This window comes from Anopheles merus, chromosome 2L (genome assembly GCF_017562075.2).
Source record: "Anopheles merus strain MAF chromosome 2L, AmerM5.1, whole genome shotgun sequence".
NCBI lineage: Eukaryota > Metazoa > Arthropoda > Insecta > Diptera > Culicidae > Anopheles > Anopheles merus.
The window spans coordinates 18905589-18932492 of NC_054083.1; the positions used below are offsets into that span (position 1 = coordinate 18905589).

The window sequence follows — 26904 nt, forward strand, 5'->3', positions numbered from 1 at the left end:
GCAAGGTACTAATTGCACACTTTTTTGCTCTCTCCCCTCTTGTCTTGCCGATTAGTAAGGTTTTTGTTCTATCGTGCGCTATTCGATTTTTGCGCAACGCCCCAAAACGCGCGCAAGGTAGTTTGAACTCCCCCCGAAAAGTCCAAAAGAAACATCCATTTCCGCAAACAGAAGACACGGCAAAGAGCAGCCCGGTGGGTTTGTGTGTCAATATGTGTGTGTGTATATACCCGCACTGGGAATATTAATTTACGTGACTTATCATTCTTCAAACAGGCGTTAGCGGCGCACTGTAGTATCTTCTTCCCCTGGTGGTGGTGGCGGCGGGCAAAATGTATTTATTTAAGGCTCTCTCCAGACGCGTTGGTATATTGTGGGAATGCGGCAATTTTCGGGGTTTGCTTGTCGCATTTTCGCAGTTATTTCGTAACTACCTCCCCTTTCCTTTCATCTCCCCTCTCGGCCCCCTCAAAAAACGACTCTCCTTTGAACAAAGTCACACTTTCAACAACAAGGCTGGGATCTCGAGGGAGTGTTTCCTAGTCGTACCATTTCCACAGTTCTTGGAGACGTACGTAACAAACTTTGTGTGTGTGTTGCTCATTATTATTTTTCCGATGTTTTTTGCAGCCCCGAACGACCGAGCCAGCTGGCCGACGAAAGCGATTGGATGAGCGATTATGCGGATAGCAATCTGAAGCGGCGCAGCTCCATCTCGAAAGACTACCTACCGACCGGGGCGACGACGTCGGCGACGACGGACTGGCTGAGGAAGAGCATACGCCGCTCGTGGACAATATCCAGTAAGTCACCGCCGCAGGAATCATCGAACCAGAGCGAGAGTGAGAGAGAGAGAGAGAGAGGGCGAGACACAGTGTGTTGTTTATCGGTCGCCCATCATCGCCATCATCTAAACTATGCACTACATCTTTCATCCACCAAAGGGGGAGGTTACTGGGAGAGGGATGAAGGTGGAAGTGACCACTCGGAGAATCATCCCGCCGCTGCTCATCTGTAGATTTCTGTAGACTTTTTCATTCTCTTTTGCCGTGCTTTTTTTTCTTCTTCTGTAGCCATATCGCTCCATCGTCATCCGCTTTTACTCCATCTCTAGCGCACAAAAAAGGAAACCTTTATTTGCTCCTTGTATCATTGTAGGCTCCGTAGAGATCATCTTTGGGTAGTGGCATTTCATCTCCGCTCTGCCAAAGGACCCGGAGCAAACGGGCAACGGGAGTCCGCGAGCAAGAGATGGAACAATGGAAATTTGCTGCACTGCACCCCTAATTAATCCATGGTTCGTCGTGTTTTGTTTTGTTTAGATGCAGAAGATGATAACGGGGCCACGCGTGACCCGGACGTGCAGCCCTACCCGAACCCGCACCTGCCCCGCAAGCAGTCGCAAAGCAGCTACCCGTCGCTGGTGAAGCATCCCTACTTCAATCCCCTCTCGATGGCGGACGAGGACGAGTACGGCGAGGAGGAGGAGGCGATGGCGGCGGCGGAGGAGCACATGGAGCTGGCCGGCGGCAATCACCGGCCGTCGGCGGCCCTGCGCCGCACCATGCCCCCGAGACAGTCGACGCTGCCGAACCCGGACGGTGGCGCCATCTACTACGGCAGCAATAACAATCTGATGCCGCCGGGCGCCGCGTCCGTGTCGCCGAAGCAGCAGCTCAGTCCGAGTCCCCAGTACGGCACCAGCCCGTACCACACGGACAATGAGGCGGACAACGAGACCGGGTCGGACCATCGGTCGCCGCTCGCGGCGCGCTACAAAATACGCCGACAGTCGACGCTGCCCTGCAAACCGAACGAGATGCAACTGGAGGGGGGGAGCGGCGGCGGCGGCGGTGGACCGCTGCACGGCAGTGGGCCGAAGATAATGATGTCCTCCTCGCCGAACAGCCGGACCAATCTGTACTCGAAGTCGCCGGAGCGGGACGGGCTCGATACGATCATGTCCAAGCAGCAGCAGCAGCGCTTTCCCCCCTTTGTACGTCAGTCCACCTTTCCTTCGAACACGAACGACCCGTTCCTATTACAGATCCAATCCCATTCTTCACCCTCTTCTTCGTCCCTGTCAACGCAGCCTTTGCAGTCACAGCAGCAGCAGCAGCAGCAGGGACCTGCGCCGGTAGGTCAGCAGCGCCAGCTGCCCACCTCCCCGAACCGGCTGGTGTTTAACAAGTCGCCCGACAGCGGAACCGAGTCGGGCCCGGGGGCGAGCGAAAGCGCCGGCACCAGCCCGCACCAGGTCGGGCCGGGCGGTAGGGGCGGAGCGCGCACCGGCAGCTACCAGATGACCCGCCAGGCCACACTCCCCAATCCCGAGCAGCACATGAAATTGCTTCCCACCTCCCCTCCCAAAAAGCAACTGTCACCGCACAGCATCAAGCGTTCTCCCGACTTTGCACGCCAAAACACGCTTCCGGCGGGCGCCATGGCCCCCGCCCAGCAGCAGCAGCAGCAGCCGGCCGCGCCCGGTGGCCCCCAGTCGGCGCCGGTGCTGCTGCCGATGGCGCTGGCCGCCGCCTCCTCATGCAGCTCGCTGGTCGGCACGGACGGCACAGGCACCGGGGGAGCGCCGGCCGGCGTCGCGATGAACTCGCTGTCGGTGCACCAGCACGGGCCGAAGTTTATGCCGATCTCGCCGCGCCAGAAAGCCTCCTTTCTCTTTCCCCAACCTGCCGCACCCGCACCACGTCCCTTCCACTCACAGCAGCACTTCCCGACGCACCTTAACACCTCGCCCTCGGCATCGACCGTCAGCAGTGGTGTGGTGGGGGGAGCGGCGATCGGCGGCGGCGGCCCGATCGCCGGCGTTAGCCACTCCTCCTCGACCTCGCTCGCGTCCGCGGTCACCTCGAAGATGATCAAGGTGCGCAGCCACAGCAACGAGGAGTACACGATGGCGCCGGCGGCCCGCGCGCCGCCCGCCCTGCTCGGCATGGGCACGGTCAGCGAGGGGCGCCGCATGCTGCCGGAAATACCGACCGGTGGCGGCGGACCGGGCGGCAGCCGCTCGCCGAGACTGGTACGTCAAGAGCACGTGAGGGACGAGCTGCTGATCGGTGGCGCTGGTCATAGCGTTGCCGGGCACGGCCCGCACACCGCAGACAAACGAACCACCACCTCATCATCCTCCTCCTCATCTCCCAAACAGAAAACGTTCGCCGAGGCGAAGCAAACGATGGCGGCGGCGGAGGACGGTACGATGATGATGGGATACGAGTTGTACGGCGGTGGACCAGCAGCAGCAGTAGCAGCGTCGACGGGTTACGACGAGTTTTACGACGAGGATCAAGAGTTTTCGCTCGGACCGATCGAGACGGTCGGCTATCAGGACGGTGAGGAGGCGGCCCGAGGCGGCAACGAAGCGTTCATGCTGATGCAGAACCAGCAACAGCAGCAACAGCAAAGGCTGCCATTTGTACCGAACGATTCCAGTCCCGATTCGGTGGGCGGAACGCCGGGCGTTAGCTACGGAATGGTTAATAGAAAGGATCGGTTGCGATCACGCCGGAAATCGCGCGATGTGTACGATCATCAGGACGAGTTGGGAGGTGGCGGCACTAGTGCCATGACCGATGGCGCCGATAGTGCTGTTGGCGGCGGCCCAGCAGTTACTGCCCATGTCAGTGAGCCGACCAAAAGAAAACCGGAAACGATGCGCTCCATCTCGGAGGAGGCACCTGCTGCAAAGCCGCCGAAACCGATCACTCGTCGGTCGTTGTCACATCCAGAAAAGGATACACAGGTAAGCGTGCTGCGTGCCGAGTGCTCTTCGATACAAACCTAATCGTTCTACTGTAATTGTCCCCCCCCCCCCCCCCCTCCAACAGGTGTATAATTCGAAAAAGCTTGACTCGAGCAAAATTCCCTCACCGAAACCACTGACAGAGCTGCAGGATCGTCAGCACAAACCATCGTCAGCGATCGGGTCGAGCACTTCGCCGCGCAGGAAGAACATCAAATCGTTCGACTGCGGTACGATCACGTCGAAAGCATCCAACCTGCAGCCGGGAAGCTACGGGGCGCAACAGTACCAGACACCGGACACCGGGGCAGGCAGTGGCGGCCCGTCGTCCGTCTCGCCCGGCATCGTGACGGAGTCGAGCTGCAGCAGCAACAACACGCGCACCAGCGGTTACGGCGGGTCGGTTACGACGCTCGCCGGTAACGTGCCCGGTGGCGGCGGAGGACTGGCCGGTACGGGCGGTGGTGCGATCGGTGGCTTCCAGTCGTTCGGCCAGCGCAAGATATCGGCCTTCCAGCAGATTTTGCAGCGCCAGCGGCTGCAGAAGCGAGACTCGAAAAGCCTTGACATTGTGGCGTCGAAGCTGATGGAGGAAAAGTACGGCAGCCGCGGGCAGGACGTGGACGTATCGAAATCGCTCGACGACGGTATCTTCTCCGAGAGTGCCGGCCATCAGTCGGACGACAATAGCAGCGATGAGCATATCAACCTCACCTACAAACCACCCTCCTCGGTAAGAATGGTGTTAATGGTGTGATTGGGTTGAAACTTGTTTTAGGAGAATCATTTAAAATACGAATCGAATTATGAATCTGAGCCGTGCAAAACGTTTATGAACGTTTGTGAAGCTTTGAACGATTTAATTTGGTGATCAACATTGAATATTTCAGATCATGAATTTTATGATTCTCCAAGATGATTTATAGTTATTTTTTGTTTATTAGTTTGAATTCGAGGATAGTTATGGAAAGTTGCCTTTATGGAAGCATTGCATGGCACCTGATTAATGATATAAGTTACATGGCAGTAATTTAAAATTTGTCCCACGATATTAGCCATAAAAGACATTAAAATTGAAAGCTATTGCAGATATTCAATATTTTCACTATAAGCACCAGTGTTGCAAAATGTCATGAGTATCACGAGATTTTCACCAACGAAAACGATGAACATATCCGTGGTAGCTTGATGCTCATTGCTGATAGTCAACAAAAGTGCGTCATGACATTCTGAACACGACATGTGAATTCTTGAGTCCAACGCGATACTCTGACTGACAAGCTTAGGTTAATGCCGGCGCAAGCATAATCATGATTTTTTTCTGGCTGTGAACAGTGCTGCCAAATGCCACTGTTTCAATCACCAACACTCATGACTGAAATGAAGCTCAAATCAGATCACGTAAACAACTGAGATGATCAGTGACTATACTGAAACAGTTGGAGAATCAATCACATGCTTGGTGACATTTAGTTTAGCACCCAACTTTTGATCACTCACTTGGTCACGACATTGTTGTCGGCGACAATCGCGACATTCTTGGAATATACTCGGCGCGTGGGCTCTAGCAACAAAATGAGCATGCTTTCTCCCTCTATCTGTTTTTATTATCTGTCGGGTCAAACAGAGCGAGAAAACATGCTCTTTTTGTTTATTGGAACCACTCGCACGCAATGCATATCTCCCGTGACCATCGCGATGATCACCGACTGAAAATGTCGCGACCAAGTGATTGAACACGAGTTGGTTGCACACAATGTCACCAAGCATGCGATGGTCGCACCAACTGTTTGAGGTTCGCCTCCGATCTTCGCAGTAGAGCTCGTGACGCTGAGATGATTTTGTTTCAGCCAGAATTTGTCATGACTATTTCAGAGACATTTTGCAAAATTGATCACAGCAAAAAAAAGTCGTGATATAGTGACTGACCAAGCGATGGTCGCAAACGTGTCATGAGCATGTATTAGTCACACCAATCGTTCAGAGTATCACCTCTGATTATCACAATTGAGTACGTGACGCTGATATGGATTTTGTTTCAGTCAGATTTTTTTTATGACATTGATAGTGACATTTTGCAGCACTGATAAGCACGTCTAATTTGATCAGTTATTGTTGTAAATTAATATAAAAGATCCAAGATTATTAATTTCAGCCAATCGTTTAGTCAAAAGAGTCATCACGTTACCTAACAAGCGAGTTTTGATGCTAAGTGCGGAGGTGATAGTTTACTAGAGTGCTAAGTGATAGTTTATACAAGAGGTGGGAATTTCGGTTCTATTAAGTGAACGTGAGTGAACTGAGTCGCTCATTACTGTGATAGTGATTCTTTCGTTCTTTTGCAAACAGCAATGCCTGTAAAGTCTGTGAATCGGTACACTATTCGAATATCGGTAGAACTACAGATTAATCCGTTGGTTTAATCGCATGAAAAGCAAGCCAATATTGACAGTCCATCATTTGACGATAGAAAGCGATTCACACATTTTAAAAATTTTCATTTTAAAATCGACCATTTATTTTTTTTTTTCTAAATGTGCGAATGTTGGTAGGGTTTTCTGTTCGTTATTTCAAAATGAACATGAATGTTTGCACTCTTTTACATGTTTTTATTTTATTTTGATTTATTAAAATAACCGTAGCGTTCTTCTCTTGTGAACTGGTTCATTCATTTTTCACGTGAACTGAATGAACGGTACGGTTCTGGTTCAATTGGCACACCTCTAGTTTGTGCATTCTTTGCTAGTTAATGAATCCTTATCCAATCAATATTTTTAGCAAATGAATTCTAAATTTGTTTGAGGATCATGGTTTCTTTTAACATTTGATCCATTTAAAATGATTCGAATCATATATCACAATTAGTGATTAGTGTCCATCACACGATACGATTCAATTGAATCTTCAATGAATAGTCATTCGAAAAGCGAATTGACGACTGTACGGGATTGCTCCGATTACGTTATAGTTCATTAATATTACAAGATCCCGTGGAACAGTCGTCAACTCGAACGACACAATAACATGCCCGTTCATATAAGTTCAGTTATATATATAACCTTATTTTAAATTTGTGTTATAATGACGGTTGCAAAAATGGTTTGTTTTTTTTCTAAAAAAACCTATTCAAACCAGGAGCAAACCAGTTCTTTTTCAAATCATAATTGTTAAACTTAATGAAATATTTTAAAGTTTATTTTGTTTATTTGCATATCATGTTCTTCTAACAACCTGATGACGAGTTTTGTTTACGGCAGATTTTATGTAAAATCTTATCATTTCTTGTAAATATGCCAACGCATACATTGAATATACGATCGATCGACTCGCTCTAGTTACTGTACGAGTAACTTGAGATTTGACAAACGATCGATGGATACACTCTACATTTTTTATTATAGCAGCATGGGTATAACACGTCTCTTTGATACAATTTCAACATTAAAATTTACCCAGGAAACAAAAAATTCATGAAATGAATATAAAATGATCTGAAATTAACCAGAAAGACTCTGAAATGAACACAAATTAATGAACACAAATTGGCCAAAAATGAACCAAAAATTAGTTAAATTAGGAGGTCGTGATTGATCGTTCATTGGAAACCTTGTCAATAACTTTTTTTTGTTTTTTCTTCCACTATTTAACCCGGGACTCGGTTTTGAATCCCCGCGATCAAGTTAATTGATTCAATTAAAATATTTATTCCGGTTCACGAATCAGTTTCAGGTTCTATCAGCCTTTTTGATTCTACAATTGTATGAACTAGTAATGCATAACTTTTTTGTTGCTTGTTTGCTTTGCTCTTACAGAAGGACAACAAAACCACCCTGGGCGAAGCGGAGATCCAGAATGCGGTCGAAGCGGCCGCCGTCATCTTCAAGAAAGTGGTGCTGCAGCGCCGGGAAGAGAACAAGTGCAAACCATCCAATGCCAACCGTAAGTGTCTTGTAATGATGATATTGAATAATGTATTTGAAATCCGCTTGTTTGTGTGTGTATGTGTATGTGTGTGTGTGTTTGTGTGTGTGTGTGGTGTGGAGTGGAGTGTATGTAACAGTAGAAACGTCGCTAATGAGTACCTAATAACGGGTGTGGGAAGGTGTTTAGTAGGTGGCGTGCCTTTGGAAGCAAGAACGCACGTGTCGTAGGTGTGTTGGGAAGTACGGTTGCGTATTAACCTTTGCTTCTAATTCCAAACCGCTCAACTAACATTCGCTGCGATGCAGGGCTCGGTTTTGTTTGCGTTTCGTTCTCTCCCTTTCTGTGTGTATAACAATACGTGTAAAATGTGCTAATATTTCGACTCTCTGGTGTGTTCTGGTGCCTAACAGTTGAAGGTGACGAGCTTTAGAGTACGGTGGTAGACCTAGGTATAGCGTTGTGCGTATGTTTTTTGCGTGTCTCTTTTGTTCTGACGAAAAAACGTTTCTCTTCTGTTCTATAAATCATCTCGTTGGCATCCCGTTTGGGGGCGATTCCCGGTTTCCACGTGTTTGCACTGGCGCAATCACTTACAGACGAGTGCCATAGCAGTGCGGATGGATTGACCGACGAGTCCGGCACGCTCGGGGGCTACTCGTCGTCGGAAACGGAAGCTGCTGGACGGATGCAATCGCTCGGTGGTCAGCAGAGCGTTCGACCAGGAGCAGCCGCGATGCTACCGCCCGACTACGAAGAGTACCGGCTGGTGTTCTTCAGCTCCGACTCGTCCAGCAAGGAGGAAGAGTACGACAGCAGCTCGACCTCGTCCTCAACCGCGATGCGGCATGCCAGGCGTCACCGTTACTCGGCGGCGGCATCCGCTCCCTCGCTGGACGAGTGCGACTGGGACTATTTCGAGCCCGACATGATGCCCGGTGCGGACGAAGCGAAGAGTGCCTTCTTCTACGAGATGCTTGCAATGGCAACGGGCATGGGGAAATGTGAAGGATTATCCCACGGGCAGTGCGCGAACGCGGCGACCGGTAGCACGGCCAAAGCGAGCGGCGCCCGAAAGCCCGACACTCAGCCACCTACGTCCGCGCCGTCGTCGCAGCCGTTCTGTCACTGTGAGTGCTGCAACCGTCGACAGATGCAGTACGTACCGATACCGGTTCCGGTGCCCGTCCCAGTGCCGATTGCAGCCTTCCAGAGCTGGCTTTACGAGCAGCAGCAGCAGCTGCTACTAATGCACGGCGCTGGTTGTGCTGCAGCAGACACGCTGGCCGGTGGCGCATCGGCAGAGTTTGCGATACGCACGGATTTGATGCAGCAGTTGTGGCAAAAGTTTGCCGAAAGTGAGGCGGCGAGCGTGCGTAGTGGTGTTGCCCCGGAACCGGAACCGTCGACCGTAGGCAGAAAGCAGCAGCAGCTGCCCAACTATCCGAAATGTGCGTGCCGTGTTGGTGGTGGTAGTGCGCGTCGCGAACTGCTCGAAGCAACCTGTGCCACATCCGAAAGCCATGACAGCAGCGATAATGAGCGAAATGCGGCTACGAAAGTGCGCACGTGCAAGCATCTTACTGCGCGACACAGCAAGAGTGGCGGTAGTGGTGGTGGTGCGGAATCGGAACGTGTATTCGGAACTGGTCGGAGCCCTGTGTCGACTGTCGGTGCAGTCAGTGCAACAAACGCGTCCACTGCTGGCAGTGTTAGTGTTGGTGTTGGTGGTAGAGTGCATGTGCAGAAAGCAGCCCCATCGTCGCCTACTGGTGCGGTTGGTAGTGTAAGTGATAGCAGCCGCCGCTGTTCTTCGTTGCGTTCATCTGATCGCGATTCGTCGTCGTCGTCATCGGTGGTCGACGAAGCTGATGCTGCTGCTGCTGCCGCTGCCGCTGCACTACAACTGCTACATCGGGGCGGTGTTGTTGTACCACCAGTGCGCGCAGGTGAGTTCCCGGTTACGGCCGCCGTTCCGGTTACGGCGAGCGCAGCGAACGATATCGTCGCCATTCAAGCGCAAGATAATAGTGGTGGCCTCTCGCGTCGGCCCGAAACACGCGAGATTGCGCCGGACAGTAATGTTCGTGCCAGTGGTGCGGCAACATCATCATCGGCACCGTCATCAGCTGGGTGCACCACCACCATCGCCGCAGCCGGTGCTGCAGGATTAGATACGATGGAGCAGCAGCTTGCTATTGTGTCGCCCGACGGGTTGCCCGATATCGCGTTACAGCAGCGCGAACCGACCGCCCCACAACAAAGCGTAGAAGCTTCAGCGGCGCAGCAGTTTGGGGCAGCGCGCGATATGGCGAACGGCGACGACAACGTTGCGAGTGATAATCGACCGGGTGCGGGAATCGATAAGCGAACGGTAAACGATGGCGACGATACGCCGCCCGTGGCTAACGAAACCGTAGTGAAAGCAAGGGAAGCGGCGACGGCAACGACTTCCCGCGGGGTGGAGGAAGCAAGCGAACGCAAGGAGGTGAAACAGTGCAACCGTAGTGAGTGGTTGGGGAAGGGTTCTAAAAATAGCACGATGGTGATGGTAGGGGAGGGCCAACCGGATGGGCACTTGCAGTACGAGCTGCTGTACCATCTGGCCCAGACGGGCGGCCGATCCTCACCGTCATCGTCGAGTGCATCGTCGAGTGAAGCGGAAAGCACCACCACCGCCGCCCTGGAGCAGCAGCAGGGGGAGGAGAGCGGTGGCGGCACCCGCAAAGTCCGGGTGGGAAAGTACTCGTTCCATTTGGGCGGCGGGAGCAACAGCAACAGCCCGTACGCCACCTCGGCATCGTCCGCCACCTCGTCGCTGAGGGAAAGGGGCAGCAGCTCCTCCGCGTCGTCGGACAGCGAGGACGGCGGCGAGCGACGGGAAGATGATGATGATGATGATGATGATGATGGTTGTTGCTTTGACGGTGATGACGACGAGGAGGAGGAAAGAAGGTTACCACGCGGTGCTGGTGGTAGCAGTGGCCGTGGGAAGCGGTTCAGCGCAGTAATGGTGATTAATCCGGGACGGGGGAGCAGCGGCAGCAGCAGCAGTGACGACGATGATGGCGAAGGGCCAACCGATACCGACAGCGACAACAACAACGACAATCAATCGATAAAGGCGGAAGCGAACCGTCGCCGTTACGGTGAGGTTGCAGGCTTTCCCCCCGCGGGGGGCTACGACGACGACAGTGGTGGTGGTAGTGGAGGGATAGTGGTGCTAAAGCGAGTGAAAAACATATCCCCCGATCGGGCGGAGGAGCAGACGGACGATAAATTGGTTCGCCAAAGTGCGGAGGTGTCAATCGAAGAGCAGAACGAATCGATCGTAGGCAGCGGACGTCGGTCCGCCCCACCATCGACGGAAGCGGCCAACGCAGCGATGGCGCTGGTAGATCACGGGCAGCAGCAGCAGGGCAATAGCAATGTGGAACACCGCCAGTACGACGACGAGGTGGTAGGAGGAAGCCGCATAAGCGGCAATACTGACAGCAGCAGCCCACTAGCAAACGTCGAACGTAGCACGAATGCTGGTGAAACGTACGCACACAACGAACCGCAGCAACAGCAGCAGCAGCAGCAAAAGTTAGAAGAGAAAGGTGCACCCGACACGCTTGCGCTCGATGCAGATTGTTGCCAGCAGAAACACCCTCCCGAGCAGCAGCAGCAGCAGCAGGGCGATAGCATAAAAGTGGAAGAGAAACCACAACACCACGCACACCATCAAACGGGCGAGTCGTCGTCGTGCACGGACGGTAATAGCATTAGCAGCGTTACAGGTGTGTTTCGCGTGCGCACACCAACACCAGCGCAGGGGTGCGCGAATGCTTGCGTCAGTGTCGCGACGACGGAGCGTGAATGTGTTGGTGGTGGCGCCACGACCAGCAGTACGAGTTGCTCGGTTGGTGCCCTGGACGACATAAGATCATCACCCCTTACTACACCCCAAAGCAGCAGCAACGGTAACAGCAGCAACAAGTTCACGAGTCTTGTTATGATCACGGCTGCTGGCCCATCGTCTCGCCTTGCCAGTGATCATCGAGAAAGTGTAAACGACGGCAGCGACACGAGCGAAGAAGCGGGTGTGGAAGCGGCCGAGATACAGGTAAACGTAGCAAGTTCCTCCACCCCCACAACGGTGCTGGTGCTACCCGAAAGCGGGCCAGCAGAGCGGGCCAGTGAAGAAGAAGTGGTTCACGTTCTTTCGCCGTCCGTCGCCTTCCTACCCGATGAGGTCACGCCGCAGCAGCTGCTGCTGAAGCACACGACGGCGAGTGTAACAGAAACGACCTGCCCCAGTCTGCCAGAATGTCTGCCAGCGCAGCGTCCGGCGGGTAGTAGTGGTAGCGGTACCATGCAGCAGCACCACCACGTACACACCACAGCAGCAGTGCAGCAGTCATCCTCGTCTTCTGCTGGTGCGGATGCTGCTGAGCACGATCGAAAGAGTTCAACGGAGGGGTATGAACAAAACCCTGCGACGACATTGATCGCTGCTGCTGCTGCTGCTGCTGCTGGAGCGCCGCTGGAGCTGGACCACCGCCCCGTCATGGACGAGGGCGCCCGTAGTGACGACAGTGTTGATCGTGGCAGTGACTGTGATGAATCGTACCCGCGTCATTGTGTGCCCGTCCAGCGGGAAGGTGAAAATGACGACGCGCCGACGGATGGTGTTGGTAGTGATGGTGGTGAGAACTTTGTGAGCTTTGACTCGATGGAGGAAGCGGCGGCGGCTCAGTTGTACAGTAGTGAGATGGAACGTTACGAGGGCGACGATGATGACGGTGATGATATGCAAAACGGTAACGTGACGCAGGGTGAAAACGTTACCGTAACGACCGGCTCGGCCACACTGTCGGCGGTGATCTGCCTGGAGGATGGGCTGGCCGACGATGACTCGTGGGTGGAGGAGATTAGCCAGGACGAGGAAGAGTTCGCCACGACCACGGCGACCGATTCCGATCTGGACGATTCGAGCGAGGAGATGTCGTTCGCGAACGATCGCGAGGAGGAGCTGCGCGGCTACAACCGGACGGCGATCGATTTTACGCTCCACACGATCGTGGAGGAAAGCTGCGAGGATAGCGAGATGGAGGGTCGCGGATCGACAGGGACGCATGGTCGCAAGCGGGGCCGGGGCCGTGCGCGGGGAGCTGGCGGTGGTGAGCATGGCTTTGACGCTGGCGGTCGCGGCGGAGACGATGAGGACGACGATGACGACGATGGTGACAATCGGCGCGATCCGGCCAATCGGTTGTCGGCTTCCGAGTTGGAGAAGTACTTTTTCTACGGACTCAGCGGGGACGTTGGTGGTGGCAGCTCGAGCAAGCACGGCGGAGCTGTGGATGGCGCCGATGGGGCGGGAGGAACCGGGTACGGCATGGTGCTGCACGACGAGCAGAGCGAAATGTCGGAAGAAAGCAGCTCGCTGTGCAGCGATGGGCACGATTCGTTGGGCAGTGGGACGGCGTCGGGAAGTGCGTCGGCGGCGCGGCTGTCGGGTGCATCTTTCGAAAGCCACGATCCGGAGGACGACGAGCAGGGAGACCATTCGGCCGACTCGGTGGCCGAGTTGGCGTCGTCCCGGCTGGAGAAGTACTTCCTGACCGGTTTCCTCGGGTACAACAGTACCAGCGATCGGGGGAATGGCGGCGGCGGCGGCGCTAGTGGTGGTGGCGTTGGCAATGGAGGCGGTGGCAACGGATCGGACGGAAGCGGTGGTAGCGTGGGTAGTGATAGCGAGGGCCATGCTAGTCCGGAGCAGCGTCGCAAGCGGCTGGTAAGGGCGAGGGGTGCGACACGGTCCCACAGCTCGCTGGACAATCTGCTGCTGGCAGGGAAGGAGTCGGAGCAGCAGCAGCACGGTCATGAGTCGATCGGATCGAACGTTAGCCAGTCCGGTGGTGGTTCATCGTACGATGCGACTGGTATGATCACCGGGAGTGGCGGTGGTGGCGGCCCCAGCTCTGGGAATGCCGTCATCGGTGGAAGCGGCGATTTGGACAACTCCTCCGAAACAGATACTTGCGACGAATCGGCGTCTGCGCTGTATGCGCACCAGGAACGGACGGAATCGGCCTCACTGCACGACACGATAGGCAAGCGGAAGAAAAAGTTTATGGCCAAGAAGATGGACGCAGCGCTGGTGCGGGCTGAGCAGCAGCACCATGCTCTCGCTGGGGACACTGGCCCGGGAGCGATTGGATCCGAGTCGGAGGATAGTCGAAAAACGCCGCTACCGTCGATTCCGCTCGACGCTGGTGGCAGTCTGGTGGCGCCTGGCAGTCCATCGCTTCATCCGGTCGCGTCAGGGATCGAAAACTCGAGAAAGCAAACCAGCCGGGACAGTGGCTTCATTGGCAGCAACGACGATTTGCTAAAAGAAGACCAAGCAGGCTCGGCTTCGAAAGCAATCGCCACGGCGACGGTGGAACCCATCCTGGAGGAAGGCAAAGCGGACATCAAAGAGGGCGGAAGCGAGATGCTTTCTGTGGAGGCGCAACGTGCGCCCGAAAGTAGCGTCACCGCGCGGCCACCGATCTCGCCCGGGTCGGCCGGTGGTCTGCCAAAGGGAGGCCTGGTGAACTTGGTGCGCAAGGACAGCTTTAACAACTGGAGCTCGGACGAGGAGACGAACCTGATGATGTCGAAAATGCGCCAATTTTTCAAATCCCTCGTGGCCGCCTCGGCCAACACGCGCAAGATGCCCAACTCGACCGGCTCGACGCCGGGCGTGAGCGGGTCGAACACACCGCAGCAGGGTGGCAGCACGCCCGTCGCTCGGCCGCGCGCCGCCAGCATGCGCACGAAACCCCCCCAGCTGGTGTATTTCGAGAGCGAGCTGACGCGGCTGATGAAAACGGTGCCGGGCATACGGGATGAGCAGGTGCGCGAGATCGTCGAGTACCTGAGCAGCGAGGACACGTGGTCCGACTCGTACGACTCGTCCGACTACACCAGCTCCGACCTGGAGGGAACGGCGGCGGCGGCCGCCGTCGTCGGTGGCAATCCGTTCGGGCTGCAGGAGGAAATTTCGGCCAGCTGTCGGCAGATCATTAGCAAGTTTGACGGGAGCAGCGCCCGCAAGGACGAGGAGGGTGACATCGGTGACGGTGGCCTAGTGACGGTGGCGCAGAAGGAAGAATCGCCGCTGATAGCGCACCATCGCCATCAACACCTTCAGCAGCAGCAGCAACAGCATCAGCCACCGTACCATCAAACGCCACTCAGCAAAGAAACTGCCTTCGTGTATCAGCGTTTGGTGGCGTCCCTTTCCAAGGTCGTTGTGAACGAGCCTCCGACAACGGTGGACGCAAGCGACGAACCCATCGAATCGGGCGCGAACGGATTGGCAGCTACGGGCACGGCTGGTGCAGCGAACAGTTCCTCCTCGTCGCCACCGCTGATAGCGAAGGTGATGCACCATATCGGAAGTCGATTGGTGGCGCTGATGCACGAAGTCAGCAGTGGTGAATCGCACGCCAGCGTCTCGCCGAAACAGCATCGTATCAGCAGTCACCGCAAGTCGGGTCAAACAATGCTACCGGGCGGTGGAATTGGTGCGGCCGGCGCTAGTGCGTCAGCGACCGGTGCAATGGGACACCACCATCATCATCTGCATCACCATCACCATCATCACCATCAGCACATTTCGGCTACCACGACGGAGGACGATGAGGATAGTAGTACGTCGGAGAGCAACGAGCGTCAGCATCATTACCATCATCACAGGGCACGAGGGGCGGCCGTGGGAGCGATAACACCCGGTCCGACCACTCTGACCGGTGGGCCGGAGGAAGAGGATGAGATGGGAGCAGGCGAAGGTGGTGCTGCTGGTATGTCGTCGTCGTCGTCGGCCTCGTACGCAATGATGCTGCCGAGGAGCAAGAGCCACGACCTGCTGCTGAGCGACCAGCGAACGCAGGGACAGTATCAGTATCCGTACTCCGGCACCGGCAGTGATATGGTGGGCGAGGAACGCGGAGAAGCGAGCGATTACGAACGGTTCTCGTGGCGCGGAAGCTTTGAGTCGGCGCTGCTCGCGAACGGCGACTCGCGCACGAAGCTGTCCATGCTGGACAACTCGTCCTCCTCGAAATCGATACTGGTGGCGAAGCGCCGATCGGCCGGCGATCTGCTGTTTAACAATCAAAACCTTAGCCAGGAACAGCTGGACCGCGTTCGGAGCTGCGGCAGCATAGGCGGCGATCGGGAAGAGCTGTGGGAGGCGAAACAGCAGCAATCGCACCATTATAATCAACAATATCTTCAAGTGCAACAGCAGCAGCAACCTCATCAGCAGCATCACCATCAACACTACCCGCCCAGCTCGTCCACGTCGGGCAGTCGGCGCCGGTTGTCCAGTGTGGCGGCCGACGAGGAGGATACGGACTCTGACGAAGGCGTCATGAAGGGGAGCAGCAGCAACAGGCTGGTCTTGGCTTCTCGATCTACGCTACCGCGTAGCTTGCAGAACACGACGATGACCAGCGGCACCACCAACTCGCTGCCCCGACTGCCGACCTCGAATCTGCAGACCATCATGCAGTCGGTAGCGTCCTCGTCCGCCGGTTCGTCCGCCCCGGGCACGCCGGGATCATCGTTGGTGGTCAGTGGTTCCTCCTCCAAACCGCTATCCGCTACTACCGGTAGTAGTAGTGGTGGTGGTGTGGGCATGGGACAAAAGTCGCAAAGTGTGTACCATTTCCTGCAGAACAATGTGAAAAGTGCGCGCTACCGGGCACCGGGCTTTAATCGGCCACCGTCCGCGCCCAAGCGGGCCATGTCCGCGCCGGGCTTGCAGCCACCGTATCCAAGGCGCGAGCGGCGTAATCGCATGCAGCAACTGTCCAATGGTAAGTTTCACAGGGTTTTTTGTAGGCTCGGTTCAGAACGTCATGATTGCTAAACGTCAAGCGTAACTAAATTCTTTTGGACTATAGATAATCGGTCGCTACACAACGTACGTGCTGTTTTGCTAGTTCACCAAATAGCTGTTTTGTTTTCATTTTGGTTGTTCAAGTCTGGTAGTGGTTAGACCACTTTTTTGCCATGCAGTCCAACTAAAAAAACAGTATAGCAGCTCATGCATCAAAAGGCATTGAAATTATCAATCCTGTCGCTTTTTACTCGGTTTAATGGAGGACGGGGTGGGTTATCGATGTATCATTTCGGCCCTTAAGGTCTCTAATTGGCGATCGAGAGCAAGTAAACGTGAATTTTTAAGTAACTTTTTTTTAACCAAAATGTGGTTTACATGTTATACATCAAATGAAAGAGTATTCAATGCTTCAACTATTTGAAACGTGTTCTACAGCAAATTAATAAGTTTAACATTTTTTTCTTCTCATTTTGCACTGAAGTTTAAAATTTCACCGTGAACGAATTATGAACTTGTCATTGGAGCGAATCAAAAAGTAAACGCATTGTTGTATGTAACTTTGTGTAACTAGTTCTCTACTTATTTATACTTCTTCAATTTAATGCATGTTCATTCTTTTGGTGTAAAATGGTACCATATTTGGATAATCAACATGTAAAATATTACAAAAAAAGAAAATTCATGTTTACTTTCACTCAATCACTAAAATAGACTTTTATCGTTGCTGTTAAATTGAGGTTTAGAATATACACATTCATAATTGATATCAATTTTGTTTGTGAGATGTCATCAGAACCCAGTATCTCTCATTTGTTCAGTACTACACGATCGTACAGATTCAGTCGATCACCATCCCATAAGGAGGGGATTTTAATAAGATTTTTAGAAGTCAGTTACGTATGGTTCTTTCTAGATTTGAACTCAGGATGAGCCTAGATTAGTTGTTGAAGCCGTGCATTTGAAGGTTATACCATGGGGCGACAATTTCTTCGTGTGTATTAATACCTTGTTGAACTAAAACCTAACACCAGAAGGTATCAAATAATATCGATAATGCGTCTCGTAGTGCCCATTAATAGAATTTAGTCTATCAATTCCTTGCATATTATGTTAAATACTCATTTACAATTAAACTCCCCATTCGAACTTGTTTTGCAAGGTGTATGTATGTGTGTGTGTGTGTGTGTGTGTGTGTGTGTGTGTGTGTGTGTGTGTGTGTGTGTGTGTGTGTGTGTGTGTGTGTGTGTGTGTGTGTGTGTGTGTGTGTGTGTGTGTGTGTGTGTGTGTGTGTGTGTGTGTGTGTGTGTGTGTGTGTGTGTAAGTTTGTTACGATTGTTATAACGTTTTCTGGGAGGGCACATTAGATCTGGTCCAATTGAGAGTAATTGACCCATGGTGTCAATTATACTTCTGCTCTACTGTGATATTCCTCCTCCAGCGAGGAGGAAGATATTTGTCTCGGGTAAAGGCGTAACACATGTATTTGCTCACCGAGAAGAGTACGATAAGTGTGTCGCAAGCGGGGGAAGCGTTAATTCGCATTGGATGGTCATGTTCGATATGCTATCGCGTCACCCGTACATATGTGCCCGTAGTCGTCATTGTCGTCAATCAGTGGTGAAGAATGAACAAGGTTGTATCGTTCGCGGAAGGTCGCCCCTTTCTGCTGCTGCTGCTGGGGGGAGACGGGTAGAACCGAATCTTGTGTATGCAGCGACTATTGAATCTCGTCAATTGGCAAATGTAAGTGATCGACACAGCAGACAAACGTGTGAAGCTACCTGCACAGCGTATAGTCCCCGTCCTGCGAATGATCCGTCTCGAGGCGCGACAGACTCTAGTGAAAATGTGATCGTGTGTGCGTGTGTGTGTGCACGATAAGGACGATAATGGGCAAAGTGAAATGGTGGAAGAAGAAAAAGCGCACCGTCCACAGCTATACACACTTTAAATCACAGGAAAAGGAAAGTGTTAGTGTTGTGAACATTTCAAATGCAGAGGAAATCAAGGGAACTGTCTCCCAGCACAGCAACACACGCAAAGAACCGAATAGGGGAAATGTTTCCGCCCATAGAGGAGGATCGACTGGTAGGGAAAACAAGCGTACCCGAAGAAGGTGGAAATTGAAGCTGTTTTGCTGCTGTGCGAGTAGAAAAGGGTCAGCGAAAGGAGGTGGTAGAAGCGCTGAAGCGCGGACGACTGGTCGAACATGCGGCTGCAGTGCCCTGTTACGCTGGAGTGGTTTGTCATGCTGCTGTTCGTGGTGTCGTTGCTGGCGGTGCTGTAGTAACTCCACCGAATCGTGCTGGCAGCGCAAGGGCGGCAACGATGACGAAGATGTCGATGCCGCGTTTGAGGCGTACAAACTGCAGCTAGGCGGCACCACGGTGGCCCTAGCCGGCTCGGCCAATGCGACTGGTCCCGATTACGATGCGCTGTCACCGTCGCAGAAGAGCACCATACGCAAGCTGAATAAAAACGCTAGCTGGGGCTGGAACGATAGCTTTCGGTCGGTGTCGGATCGGTTTCTCGAATCGCTCGAGCTGGACGACGTTAGCAGCGGGGACAATAGTTTGCGGAAGAAGTTTAGCGTCTGCTGCCGGAAACGGTTGGCCTCTCCGTTTCGGGAGAGCAAAGCGATCCTCGGCGAGATCGAATTAGGTTAGCCTCGTCAGCGCCTGTTTGAGCTTGGATCGAAGAGAGACGGTCGAGGAAGAGCTCTCTTTATCACCACCACCACCGGCGTAACTGTGGTTGGAATATTACCTCGTTTGGCTTTTGCATGTGATTGTTTTTTATTCGTGCACAAGCATATTGACCTTACGTACGTAAATGAAAGGTATCACACACACACCCACACACACACACACACACACACACACACACACACACACACACACAACACACACACACACACACACACACACACACACACACACACACACACACACACACACACACACACACACACACACACACACACACTCACACACAAGTGAGATTTCAAATTCCAATTGCGTATAACTGGATGTAAATTCCATAAAAAACGTTTTGCGTGATAATCCAATTAATCAGTGCTTTTTGCTTTTTCAGAGGAAAGCCACAGCCCGGAGCTGACGGGATCGACAGGCGCTCTTGGCACCGAGGACGATCCGCACGGCAGCGGAGGTTCGCGCTCGGCCGCGGGCGACGGCTACGACCGGCAGGGCGACGGTACGGCCTCGAATGGCATGCAGCACAAGGGCGGAAGCATCGTGTCCTCACCGGTCGGATCGGCCGGCGGGGCCAGCGACAATTGGCCGTCCCAGTCGGACGAAGACATCGACCGGCTGGTGGCACTGCATCAGAATCGCGCCAGCCTTAGCTCGCTCGGTGTACGATCGGACTCGATGGCTAGCGTGTACTCCGGCGCCGGGGAGGGCCGCTATGGTACTGTTACGGTTCGTGGACAGATCGAATTCGGTATGCAGTACAACTACAAGCAGGGCGCGCTCGAGATCCACGTGAAGCAGTGCAAGGATTTGGCGGCGGTCGATACGAAGCGAAACCGCAGCGATCCTTACGTAAAGGTAGGGGCGGGGAGCGTTTGGACAGATTTGATCCTGGTCATCATGAGTAGTTATTTAAAACGAGCGAATATTTTAATTTATTATGTAGGTTTACCTTTTGCCGGACAAATCGAAGAGCGGTAAGCGTAAGACGAAGGTAAAGAAACACACGCTGAATCCGGTGTTCGACGAAGTGCTGCGGTTTCACATGAGTCTGAACAGTCTGCAAACGCGCACGATTTGGATCACGGTGTGGCATTCCGACATGTTTGGCAGGAACGACTTTCTCGGCGAGGTGATGATGGGTCTGCAGGACAAGGTGTTTGACAATCCGCAGCCTCAGTGGTATCAGCTTCAGGAGCGGGTAAGGGGGTGTAGCTTCACGCTGGTAGTGGGCGCCTTAAAAACCGAACATTGCCCTAACTTTTGCTTCATTTTAGAGCGAACCATTTGAAGATCTGTCAGCGTACAAGGGCGACATTATCGTTGGCTTAAAGTATGTATCAGCTGATGCCGACGGGGGCGGCATCATGGGTGCCGGTAGCGGCGTTATCGGTGGCAGCGGTGGCTCGACCAGCAGTGGCTTCGGGACGCTGAACCTGCGCAAGTTTAGCACACGCTCGCTCACGTCCAACTCATCGTCGACCCTTTCCGGCCATAGCAAGGGCGCACTGCACGTGCTGGTAAAGGAAGCGAAACACTTACAACCAATCAAGTCGAACGGTACCTGTGACGCGTTCTGCAAGAGGTATGTGATGGTTAGCACCTCTGCACGCTGGGAGGTCCGTTTTAAAAAGGATTTTGCTAATTTGACCTTTTTTACTTTACAACAACAGCTATCTACTACCGGATAAAAATCGAAGCTCGAAACAAAAAACGCCCGTTATCAAACGAACGAACTCTCCGGTGTGGAATTACACCTTCGTGTACGAAGACGTTTCGCTGGCAGAACTGTCTGAGCGCGCGCTGGAGCTTACAATATGGGATCACGATCGGCTGGCAAGTAACGAATTTTTAGGCGGCGTTCGCTTTTCGCTCGGAAACGGTAAGTCGTTCGGTAGATGGTTTAGCTGTAGAAGCCACGAGGATGTTATTGTTCTAATTTATTTTTCTATTTTTATTTCTAAAAAAACACTTCATGGGCACTCAATGGGACACTTCAATTTGCTGCAATGATTTCGTTCTGCTTTGCTTACGCACAGGCAAACACAATGGCAGAGCGGTCGAGTGGATGGATTCGACCGGCAAGGAGCTGTCGCTGTGGCAGAATATGATTAATCGGCCCAACTTTTGGGTGGAAGGGGCCCTGGTTTTGCGGCCGTCCCTGGAAAATGCTAAATTTTCCACATAATTTTCAGAACCCCCCGTAGAAAGCCGAGGAATCTTATAGTAGAGCCAGATTCCTTCCATACCCATAGCAGTAATTACAATCGCCCTTGTTCCATTCCCCTAAACACTCTTCTCCATCCTTAGCGCTGTTCGATAGAACTTACAACAAGCATAGTAAAACGAGTTAGCTAACGAGCGAATGATGATATGCGACGGACAAACATGTGTGCTGTGTGTGTGTTGCGTGCATGAGTTCCATCGAGCTCATAATGCACAAGGAGACACACTCACCACCACACACTACTAATAATCTAAGATTAAGGAAATGTGGAAATAGAATTGTGATGTTGCTTTGCAATCAACCTATATACAATATATAAAACATATTGTGGTTAATAAGAAACCCTTAGGTTAAGGTTTACGCGAAAGATCTTGTTTCGCAAACTAGTAAGATTTGATAAGTGTAATTAAAAAGGAAAGCAAGAGTGACATCGCACACGCTTTCAACGGCCAGGAAAGCAACAATATTGTAAAACGTGCTGAAATTCCCCTGTAGCATGTGGGAAGTGCGAGTGAGACGCAATGAAGCATAAGATCTTAAAAGTGAAATGAGAGAAAAAAGAGCAGAAAAGAGGGAGAGTAAAATAAATGAAAAAATCATATATGATCAATCACCTCATGCGAGAGAAAAAATGAATTTTTCTGTGTTCATCTTTACCATCTTATACCGCGATCAATCATATCGAATGAGATTAAGCGAAGGAGGGAGAAAGAGAGGGAGAGTGTTTCGGACCAGAACGTTCAGAACTCTTGTAGGCTATGCAAACAGGAAAAACACGTGTTCGTTTACTTCGTCATACAATACTATTTACTATCAAACACATTATTATGCTCCATCAGAGTGGCCAGACTGTGGAGCCCTAAAGCTCAAGATTGTTGCGCCTCGAAACGATCAGTTCGTCCATGGTACATCCATCTACTGAACGATTATTATACGCTCACTAATGGGACAGGGAATAATAGGAGAAGGAAGAAATGTTTGCCTTTTTAAAATGCAACTCTATGTAACAGAATTGAACGAGTATAGAAAGCGTTTAGTTACAAAAAACCGGAGCGAAGAAGGTAGTGTTGGGCATAGCGAACCAGCTAGCTAAATAGGGTAGGGTTTGATCGTTTTGAGTTTTCCGTTAGTCCTATTTGGGAGTAGAGAGAGAGAGAGTAGCTTGGACATCGACAATTGATCTTGGACACATATCATATGCGCCCGCTCATTGGTACATCATATGCGTGATATAACATTTCCACCCCCTTTCCCACCCCTCCACCTTCTACTAATACTTTATCAAGCAATAGTCAGTGGACGGCTTCGTTTGTCGAGCGCAGGGCGAGCAGCAAATCTTTTTCTTGTTATAAACTTTTTCATACCACATATTGACGCTGATTGTTGTTATACACTTGATTCCTCTTGAGTCTGAATCTGATGTATATGTAAAATGCAAATATGTAGACGAAGGGTGTGTTTGTGCTGTGCTGTGCGGTGCGGTGGGTGAGTGCGCACGCTGCTGGTGCGTTTGTATGTAAAAATTCTGCAACATGCACACACGCACACAGGCAGAGACGTGGCATAAATGCAGAAGCATAAAACAAATTTAGCGACATATTTACAATTCTTACAAAACAAAAACCAATCAAATGACTGACCATGTTTATATGATATAATTATAATAATGATACGATTTATCACCATATTCGTTTATTCGTAATATGGCCGATGATGAAGCAAGCAGAAAGAGAGAGGAGAGCATTATTGTAGATGAGCCTGAACAAGCAAGTAGTCTTGTGAATCGACCTTTGATCAATTTATTGAACTGCTCTTAAAACGAACGAATAACGAACGTCTAGAACAGTGTTAATCAATTTACAGTAAACTGAAAAATAGAAAGAGAGAGAGAGAGAGAGAGAGAGAGAGAGAGAGAGAGAGAGAGAGAGAGAGAGAGAGAGAGAGAGAGAGAGAACAGAAAATTATATGTTTGATTGAAGTTATAAAACTCTGAAATAGATACAGATAATGTGGAACTAACAAGAGACAAAAAACCAAACCAACAACAGGACACTTTGAAGAAATTATGACGGGGAAAGGAACATCTCGAAAAACACACACAAGAAAAAACTCATGCGTTTGATCGCGCGAGTGTTTTGACTGGTGATTTGTGTGTGCTTACGCATACGTACAATATACACACGTACTTTTGTAAAACGAAAACAATTGTAAAGATAATTCTATTGATAAACAATTATATTATACACACGCAGAACCATGGTGGGGTGGTAGAACAAGCAAAAGAAGCAACAAAAAAACCAACCAACTAACATGAATCACGCAAAAAATCTTATGAACTTCGCGAATAGAATGTACTACTTATATATTTCCTTCTCCTCGTTATACATTACCCTAGCTTGAGGAGGGGAGATTAAATTCATCCCCAAGCAGATACTCAAACGCACGGGAGACAGAGATCGAGAGATAGGAAGAGTTGTGCACGATACTACACTAGAAAGATTAGTATTTATCATCATAATAGTAGAATCATTGGCGGAATTCAACCAAACCAGGTCGTAGTCGTTCTACTTAGCGACTCGCGTTTGTTTCGGTAGCGCAGTGGTTCGATGCGATGAAGACGGACCATTCATTTGTTGTGACCAGTCTATTGTTGTGTGTCGTTGCTGAATATGACGACATGAGAATAACTGAATCGGTAGAAAACTAGTAGAAAAATAGCATTCTGTACTAAAAAAACAAGAAACGTTGCTCCGATATAGCTAAGGTATACGAAACCCTGATACACACATCCATTTTTCATGTTCACCCTGATGTTTGTGTTTGAACATCTGTGTTTGTTGGTTCTGTTTTGTTTTTTTGTGTTTTGGTTATGCACATTATAAGATTTTGAGAATACTTTTGTGCGTATTCCGTAAAAAAACTACAATAAAACGACGTTTTTGTTTGTTGTTAGTTGTGTTCAACGTTTGAAGAAAACCTTCCTGCGACTATTACCCCTTTGTCCCGTTTAGTAAAATGGGCTAAACTAGCTCCGGTTATATCAACAGAGAGAATGAAGAGGAGACATCAAATGTAGTATTATATGCACTCGATCAATAATTATTCATACGTAACAAACAATATAAAGAACTGTAGTATTCACAGAGAGTAATATCAATTGATTCAAACGAGTTTGTCTGCGAAAGAGCATTCATATACATACATTCGCTTACTCTGGCACAGTTGATTGGGCCACTTGTTTCGTTTGTGTTTTTTGGCCTTAGGCTAATGTAGGGAACGATTGCACCGTTAGTTTTCTAATATTTAAAGGCAATATTTAACAGGCTTGTGTGGTATCCGTTTATTTCCCCGTCCCCTGTCGCAAAACAATAAACCAAGAACCAAAACATGCCCATATGATGATGATGCTGCTGCTGCTTGGTACAGCGCAATATACAGAGTTTGTTCGTTAATGTTGGCTCTACGCAACTGTCTTATTATCTGATTGATTAGAATGGAGGGCGAAACAAAAGACACAAAAAAAAAACACAACCGCGAGGCAATCAAGAAAAATTAGAAATGATGAATCGTTAGTAGCTTATAATTGCGTACTTGCACGCACCGCTTATCGTAGCTGTTCGGTTCACACGACCATCACCACCATCACCCCATCCCGCGCGTTCTACTTCAGTGAATGCTACTTATACATATATATTGTACTGTTGTGAGTCGGGGAAGTTCAGCTTGTTGTTACATACCAACTTAATCTTTTTTGTATAAAAAAGCAGTAGTACAATCATTCATTGCAATTTCGTGTAGTGAGAGAAGCGTTAATTAGAACCAACAACATGAAGCGGCACGATGGTTGAATGGAATAATAGGAATGGAAGGAAGATTCAACAAGAAGATGGGGATGTGTAAAGACCCCCAGAGAGAGAAAGAGAGAGAAAGGGAGATCGAATAAGGATGGACACAAGGATACATTTTGCCAAAGCCGAGGGATTTCAAATTTTCGTTAGATGCGCCGCATCGTTGTCGTCGTGTAGAAGAGATGAGATTATTTTCCTTTAGATATTAGTTACATGATAAGTATTACGCACGATTAGTATTATCATTCCCATTCTAGTGTATGCTGACATTCATGTATCGCTATTGTTATTATTCTTAATAGAGAGGTTTCTATGTATCTGTTTCCCGATCGATCATGATCGTGAGAATGATGATCATGTTGTCTTAAGGCAATCAAGTAAACAAGGGAAAAAACTACTAACAGAAAGGGGCAGTGCATTTGGGGGTCAATTCCTGTGAAAAGATTATTTTTCCTTTTGTTGTTGCTGTGAGCAGCTTGCAATTTTCATCCTTATGAACACACGGTATTATTACGGTGGCGCTGTTAGCAGAAAAGCGTCAAAAATTGTAGATAAATCACTAGCACAGAGCGCCGCATCCCTTGCAAACCAGATTGGATGTTTGGTGCGGACAAAAAGTAGGCAAACTAGCAAGCAAACAAAACAAAAAATAAAACCCAAACTAAACAAACAGCTAAACACAGAAGGTTGTATCTTAAAGATACCTAGCAAAAAAATACTTTTTGTAGTAGTAGTACGTACTCTCTATACGGTAGTGTTGCTTTTGCGCGCTTTTACGGCACTTTCCCTTTACTTTTTCCTCGTTCTTGTTGTTGGTGTGTGTGTGTGCGTGTGTGTCGTGAACCTTTGTAGTAGTTGAATTTGAATTTGCGGTGGCCTAGCCCGTTATGCCGCTTCTTGCGCATGTAGAGCTGTAGAGATTTTAGTGTATTTCAGACAGGATGCCAGAAAAGAAGCAACAGCAAATAAATGAATAACAAAAAAAAAAGAAAGGAAAAAAGGAAGTGAAAAGCTAGCAAATGTAATGCCTCATCAATTAAACACTTAACACTTGACAGACTGTTGTCACACTGAGCGCAATTTCTTTGCGGTTTGCGTCGTATATAAGCCCCGTTTTCCCGGTTTTTGACCTCTTATGAATGATTGCTTAGGATAACTCGGAAACATTTTTGAAAATTATCTTTACTAAACAAACGACCGGGATGTGGGGGCAGCACTTTCTTATAGGGCAACATCACTAATATTTATCCCTACACAAGCAAGCAGAAGACAGGTGGATGATCACGTCGGTGAGTCGTTAGGCGCGCGTTACACGTTTTTCATACAGTTCAGTTTCCTTCAGCCTTTCTCAACCTCAATGAAAAGGAACAAATCATATTCGGATGCTCATTATATACACTTGAAACAAACAAACAAATATATATATATATACACATTAAATATATTTATAGCATGTATAAATGCATGATGGTAGCAATTATGAATTATATTCTAAGTAGCTGCCAGCACGGAGAATGGAGAGGAAAGCAGGGAAGGAGTGGAAGCAAAGGAAG

At 50.3% G+C, this 26904-nt stretch overlaps 1 protein-coding gene across 4 annotated transcripts in view; it reads left to right on the forward strand.

Annotated features, from left to right (window-relative positions):
• The window catches only part of LOC121593926, a 45308-nt gene extending 18969 nt beyond the window's left edge, over window positions 1-26339 (forward strand). For 2 of the 4 annotated variants that reach the window (XM_041916723.1, XM_041916726.1), the window contains 10 exons: window positions 631-803; window positions 1323-3760; window positions 3846-4493; window positions 7573-7699; window positions 8281-16539; window positions 19659-20134; window positions 20223-20477; window positions 20554-20861; window positions 20950-21158; window positions 21316-26339. In XM_041916723.1, coding sequence (XP_041772657.1) covers window positions 631-803; window positions 1323-3760; window positions 3846-4493; window positions 7573-7699; window positions 8281-16539; window positions 19659-20134; window positions 20223-20477; window positions 20554-20861; window positions 20950-21158; window positions 21316-21464 — 13042 coding nt within the window. In that variant the 3' untranslated portion in view covers window positions 21465-26339. The remainder of the gene's footprint in view (window positions 1-630; window positions 804-1322; window positions 3761-3845; window positions 4494-7572; window positions 7700-8280; window positions 16540-19658; window positions 20135-20222; window positions 20478-20553; window positions 20862-20949; window positions 21159-21315) is intronic. The other 2 variants (XM_041916725.1, XM_041916724.1) reach the window with 2 other exon arrangements.
• The last annotated feature ends 565 nt before the right edge of the window (window positions 26340-26904 follow it).